Here is a 6,050-nt window from a genome sequence, read left to right on the forward strand (position 1 = left end):
TATCTGGCCCCAGAATCTGCCAGGTGGAGGGCAGGTGCTCCTTCACTGTTTATTGAGGCGAATTCACTTCAGCTCGATTGTTCTGGAGTTTCCAGAGCAGGAGCCAGCGTGCTTGAAAAAGCTGAACAGACCAGTGTGGGCAGAACCTTGATGATATGGTTGGGGAAAATACTTAGCAGCACTGACTGGCCTTTGTTCCCTTGGGAACTGAGGAAGAAAGCCAGTCTTATTACAACCTGTACCATCTTTCACCTTTATGCCTTCACCTCATAGTAAATATCACTCTCCTTATATTCTGTGATTTGTCTGCTTGTTGCTGGAAGCCTGAGGGAGATAAAAGAGAATTATGTTTTTAAGACAATTCCAGAGGAAGTAGAGAAAGCTCTGGGGTCGTGGTGGCACTAATTTAGGGAGCCTGGGTTGGAAAGGGAGGGAGCATGGGGTGGCAGATACTCATCGCCAAGACCCTCATTCTCACTGATGAATGAGGAGATGGATGGCTGAGAGGTAAGAGGAATGGCAATAATAGTGGGTTCTGGTGAGCTCCAGAGAAGAAGGGGCTGGTCTGGTTTACTTTTTGCTTTATCTCCAGCAGCAAGAACAGTGCCTGGCACATAGAGGGTACTCAACAAATCCCTATTGTTGTTGCAGAATATCACATCCCTGCCTACCTCAACCAAAATGGCTGCCTTGGGAGACACGTTCCCCTTCTATACTGGCCCCAAGTCCACCTTCCCAATGGATACCGCCTTGTCTGTCATCATCACCATTTTTCTGACAGCACTGTTCACCTTCATCATCATCCTGCCTGGCATTCGGGGCAAGATGGTGAGAAACAGCCCTGGAAACCCCAGCCCCAGAGACGCTAGCCCCAAAGAGACCCTAGCTCCAAGTGAGGGGGGCACACTCTCTGACTACAGCCAGGAAAGGAGACTCCTCTGGAGAAAACCTCACCTGCCCCACCCCCAGTAGAGACCTTCCCACCCACTGATTCAACAGATAATTATTGAGTACCTATTATGGCCCAGGCATTCTGATTTCAATTGACCAAGTGACCTCAGTTTTAGAATAGCCTTTCCAAGTTTGGGTAGAGGAAGGGTGGACTTGAAAAGAGGGTGCTCCTTCCTAAACCCACCCACCCTGTGACTCAGAGGCTGTTCTGGCTGCTGCGGGTGGTGACCAGCTTGTTCATCGGGGCTGTGATCCTGGGTGAGTGTGAAGTACAGCTGACTTTGGCAGCTGCCTCCATCCAGTCTAGCCACTGGCTTCTCTTCTCTTGGTTTTTGCATAGCAGGCTGTGTTTCAGTTTCTAGATGCTGTCCATACACCTCCACCTTGGTCTTGTCCCCTCACTCTTACTCTTGCCTGATGGGTGCGGTCCTGAAAACCATGCTGGGTACACTTCTCCAATTCCTAAGATTTTTAGTCAGAAAAAGCAGGTCAAAATAAATGTCTGTGGAGAGAGGGTTTCAGGAAACTGGAGCAAGGGGAGAGGGGGTCTGGCTGCTTTCCTTTGGGATTAGGGAACTAGGAGACATAGAAAGTTACTCATTGAAGCTATCTGTGTTCATCCATGCTTACTATGCCAGGACTTCCTTCCCCACTTTCTTGATTAGCTCTCCCTAAATGGGGAGAATAGGAGTAAGCAATGTATGACCAACAAAAAAAATCTTGGATTCTGACCCACTTATTCATCCCACACGTATTGTTGTCAAAGAAACCATGAGCTAGACCCTGGACTAGTTAATGGATATACAATTATGAGCAAAACAGATAGGGGTCCATTGTAGCTCTCCCTCTGACTAACTCAGTAATATCCAGCTCCCATATGTCCAACCCCAGCTGTAAATTTCAGTTCTGAGTGGTCTGTGGGCCAGGTGAGGACCAACACATCGTATAAGGCCTTCAGTTCCGAGTGGATCAGCGCTGAAATTGGGCTGCAGATTGGACTGGGAGGAGTCAACATCACACTCACAGGTGAGAGGGGATCTTACCTGTGAGGTAGGGGAAGGCTGTGCTCTTGGGGATCGGCGTTTGGATGGGGAATGGTAGGAAGGGAAATCTCCAGGATTGGACAACTCTTTTTGCCTGATTGAGAGCGTTTCCTGTCCCTCTGATCAATGCGGTGAGCCCCAGTGCTCACTGACCTTTGAGTCCTATTGAGCACAGGCACCCCACTCCTCAGGAACCCCAGTGCAGCAGCTGAATGAGACCATCAACTATAATGAGGAGTTCACCTGGCACCTGGGAGCGAGCTATGCTAAGGAGTACGCAAAGGCACTGGAGAAGGGGCTGCCAGACCCAGTGCTCTACCTGGCAGAGAAGTTCACACCAAACAGCCCATGTGGTCTGCATGGCCGGTACCGCCTGGCAGGACACTACACCTCGGCCATGTTGTGGTATGGGTGGGACAGAGGCCCTGCTGGTCTAAACCCAGGAGTGGAGTTTCTACCTATTGTCCCTCCTTTCTTGTGCAGGTTCCTGGGGGGGGGGGGGGGGAGGACAGGCTGGCACCAGTCACCCAGTGCTTGGTTGGGAAGCCCACAGGTCACACCTTTGGGGAATCCTTAGGTCTAAGCCTCTACCTGGATCCCTTCAGGTAGAGGAGCCTGGTCCAGTCCTCACCAGGTCCTGGCTCTCCAGGGTTGCATTCCTCTGCTGGCTGCTGGCCAACGTGATGCTGTCCATGCCTGTGCTGATCTACGGTGGCCACATGCTGCTGGTCACAGGCATCTTCCAGCTGTTGGCACTGCTCTTCTTCTCTATGGCCATGTCACTCATTCCACCTTGTCCCCTGCGCCTGGGCACTGCGACGCTGCATACTCACCATGGCTCTGCCTTCTGGATCACGTTGGCCACAGGTGAGGCCCAGTCCTGAAGACAGGTATTGGAGGAAGGGGTAGGGCGCTCAGGGCCAGGGAGGGTGGGTGAAGGACCATCATGTTTGTGGGGTTGATGGTCTGCCCCTGTGGGCCTCCAGACTCCCCCACGCCCTTTAATGTCCCATTCCCCTTATAGCACTCATCTCTAGATTTTCCAGTTCCATTTCTCTATCCCTTGTCTCCTCTGTGTCTCTGATAAATTCCCTCACCCCCTATCTTTACCCAACTCTTTCCACCTCATGCCCCACCCCAGTTCCCCATCTCTTCTATGTCCCCATTCCTAGAATCCTTCTCTCCTTTACCACTGTGTCAACCCCCTCATGCCCTTCCCCATGCCTCCTCCTGTGTGTCTTATACTTCTCTCAGCATCCAGGCTTTCTTTGTTTTCAAAGTGTTGTCTCTCTTTGCCCCCAGCCTTCCTCCTTCTCTCCCTCCCTCTCTCTTTTGTTTTCCTGAAATGTAACTGTAAGGATACTGGACTTTGAGTCCAAAAACTCTGCACAACAGAGTCAAACCATATCCCTGGAGGATGCTACTAACACTACATAATGGAATACCCACTGCCTCACCCCCAGGACTGATCTGTGTGCTGCTGGGCCTGGCTATGACAGTGGCCCACAAGATGCAGCCCCACAGGCTGAAAGCTTTCTTCAACCAGAGTGTGCTGGAGGACCCTGTGCAGGAGTGGAGTCCTGAAGAAGGAGGACTCCTGAATCCCCGCTACAGAGTCAAGGCTGAGAGTCCTGAGCCTCAAGACATCCTGCTGTCAGAGGTTTCTTCTGTGGCAAACTGCAATGAGGAGCGCCCCGTTGAGTCTGACTGTGCCCTATGAACTTCCTCACTCTGATGGCCATGTGGACTTCTACTGTGGCTCCAGATCTCAACAAACACCCATAAAAACTATCAGAACACCCACAGGACTGCTGTCTGTAGCTGAAGTAGAGATAGAAGGGTCTACTGATTGAAGTTAAAAAAACTAAACTAAACCAAAGCCCTAAGGTGTTGAACAGATCTTGGGCTGCCTATACCCCTTACCATGGAAAGACCAAGAAGGCTGCTCCTATTCCCACACAGCAATCCCTTCCCCCACTTCCTTGATGCTTTGCCTCTCCCCAATGTCATTTATTGAAACCCAGCTTCACCCATATAATGACGTGTGTGTGTCTGTCTGTGTGTGTGTGTGTGTGTGTGTGTAGGGATGGTAGTACAGTGGGTTCACCTCTGGTTACTTGTATCCCTCTGCACCTCATTTTCCTTTTGTCCTGGGTCCCTTTTATTATTTTGCTTCTTTCCTACTTTGTGTGATTTCTTAGGAAAAACAGCTCTAGGAGAAAAGAAATCAAACTTCTCACTCCATGTCTAAAATGAACCAACTGTGCCATGTTCAATTTGAGCTTCAGTTCTCAAATTTGCCAAATTGCATAGTACTTGCCAATGATATAAAAAAAATTACCAGGATTTACATTTTTATGCCTTGCTGATATCTACCTTGGCCCACAGACATCACTTTTTTTTTTCAAGATTTATTTATTTATGCATACAGAACTGGGGTACAAGCCAGAGGTGCAGGGGGTGTGAGGATTCAGCAGAGACAGAGTGGGGCGCAGAACTGGCAGACTGACTGAAATACACTGCTGAGGGGAGCAGCAGGGGGTCAAGATGGGTCTGCCAGCCATGTGGGTCAGCAGTGGCTGCTGTAGTTTCACAGCGCGCTGTGCTTTAACCTGCTGGGCCACCAGGGAGGGCCCCGGACATCCTTTTAGTGAATAAACTCCAAACTGCTATCCCTTCCCAGCCCACTCGGCTGGGCCAGTGAAGGGTGACCTGGTGGCACTTCGACATGCCATCCATCAGACCTACAGTCCCGCCCTCAGGGGCTGGGCCTTTTCAGGAAAGTGCTGGTTCCGGTCCAGTCCCTTCCGTGCTCGCTAGGGGGCGCCCTCTCCCAGAGCCTTTCCTGCGTTATTTTCTCTTCTCCAGGCAGAGAATTGGGTTTGTTGACCAAGTGGAGAGTGTGCTAGGCTGCCTCCAGCCCAGCGAAGTGTCCAGAGGACACGTCCCACCCAAGAGCCAGCAGACACCATGGAAATTAACGAAGAAAAAGTGTTTAAACATAAAAGGAAAATAATTTATTTGCATCAAACCCAGGGAGACTTTATCGGATCGTGTGGCCGGCACTTCTTCCCCGCCCCGCTGGCAACGGAGGTGAAGTAGGAGTCGAGGCGAGTCCATTTCACAGGTTAGTAGTGGCTGTTAAGTACGAGACTCCGAACTGTTCGTGCAATGGGTTGTTGAGGACGAGAGATGAGTCCCCGTTTGCCTGGCCACCACAGTCTTTGACGCTGTGATCCAAAAAGGTTCGAAGAGCGCTGGGCCAAGTGTAGTGAAGCGTCACCACCGCCCCTCCGAGGAGGAGGCACAGGGTGCCTGCCGGGGCGCGGGAAGGAAGCAGGGGGGGTTGTCAGGACTCTGGACCAGAACCCAGTTTGCCCCCTTCCGTTTAAGAGTCTCCCTCCAGTTTGCTCCCCCGATACCCACACACATCCCTAAGAAAGACTTGTAATGTGGATTACATTGCGTGCTGAGTGGGACAAGATGCCCATCTCCTCTGAATTCCCAGTTCTTGTCTGTAAAGTGTATATATTATATGTGTGTGTGTATACATCTATATATGTGTGTATATATGTATACACATACACACATACATTTCATAGAGTGCCTGCCTCTATGAACTACCGAGAGAGGCTACGTCAACTCGTGTCAACTGCAAAGTGCATATCAGTATAAATAAACGCCGCTCCCTCGGTCCTCACCCGTGGCCAGCGTGATCCAGAAGGCGACCCCATAGTGAGTGGTGAGCGCTGAGGTGCCGAGGTGGATGGGGCAGAGCGGCACGCTGGAGATGGAAGCGAAGGCGAAGACTGAGAAGAGCGCGAAGGCGCCGGTGACCAGGAGCGCCAGGCCCCCGTAGAACGGCGCCGGCATTGTGAGCAGCGCGTTGGAGAGGATCCAGAAGCAGAGCGCCACCCTGCCGGGGAACCAGTGGCGCAGTGAGCCTCGTTCTCCCAGTCCGCTCCCGGTCCTCCCAAGCCTGGTTCCCACAGCCTCTTTCCCAATAAGTTCCCACCCCAGAACGCCAGCTCGAGCAGGGGCTGGCGGGGGTGGGGG

At 51.6% G+C, this 6,050-nt stretch overlaps 3 protein-coding genes across 3 annotated transcripts in view; 2 read left to right on the plus strand and 1 right to left on the minus strand.

Moving 5' to 3' along the window:
* The window catches only part of DUOXA1 (dual oxidase maturation factor 1), a 9,965-nt gene extending 5,955 nt beyond the window's left edge, over positions 1-4,010 (plus strand). Inside the window, exons 2-7 of the mRNA XM_004687843.2 lie at positions 652-828; positions 1,152-1,209; positions 1,843-1,977; positions 2,186-2,399; positions 2,644-2,861; positions 3,458-4,010. Coding sequence (XP_004687900.1) covers positions 682-828; positions 1,152-1,209; positions 1,843-1,977; positions 2,186-2,399; positions 2,644-2,861; positions 3,458-3,714 — 1,029 coding nt within the window. The 5' untranslated portion in view covers positions 652-681 and the 3' untranslated portion in view covers positions 3,715-4,010. The remainder of the gene's footprint in view (positions 1-651; positions 829-1,151; positions 1,210-1,842; positions 1,978-2,185; positions 2,400-2,643; positions 2,862-3,457) is intronic.
* A 1,025-nt stretch (positions 4,011-5,035) lies between these two features.
* Positions 5,036-6,050, plus strand: part of DUOX2 (dual oxidase 2) — a 26,758-nt gene continuing 25,743 nt past the window's right edge. Inside the window, exon 1 of the mRNA XM_004687845.2 lies at positions 5,036-5,121. The gene's annotated coding sequence lies outside the window, so the exon portion shown is untranslated. The remainder of the gene's footprint in view (positions 5,122-6,050) is intronic.
* Positions 5,107-6,050, minus strand: part of DUOXA2 (dual oxidase maturation factor 2) — a 7,106-nt gene continuing 6,162 nt past the window's right edge. The window contains exons 5-6 of the mRNA XM_004687842.2: positions 5,696-5,910; positions 5,107-5,309 (exon numbers count right to left, since the gene is read on the minus strand). Coding sequence (XP_004687899.1) covers positions 5,116-5,309; positions 5,696-5,910 — 409 coding nt within the window. The 3' untranslated portion in view covers positions 5,107-5,115. The remainder of the gene's footprint in view (positions 5,310-5,695; positions 5,911-6,050) is intronic.

Source organism: Condylura cristata, unplaced genomic scaffold, assembly GCF_000260355.1.
Source record: "Condylura cristata isolate star-nosed mole 26May11 unplaced genomic scaffold, ConCri1.0 scaffold00023, whole genome shotgun sequence".
Taxonomy (NCBI): Eukaryota; Metazoa; Chordata; class Mammalia; order Eulipotyphla; family Talpidae; genus Condylura; species Condylura cristata.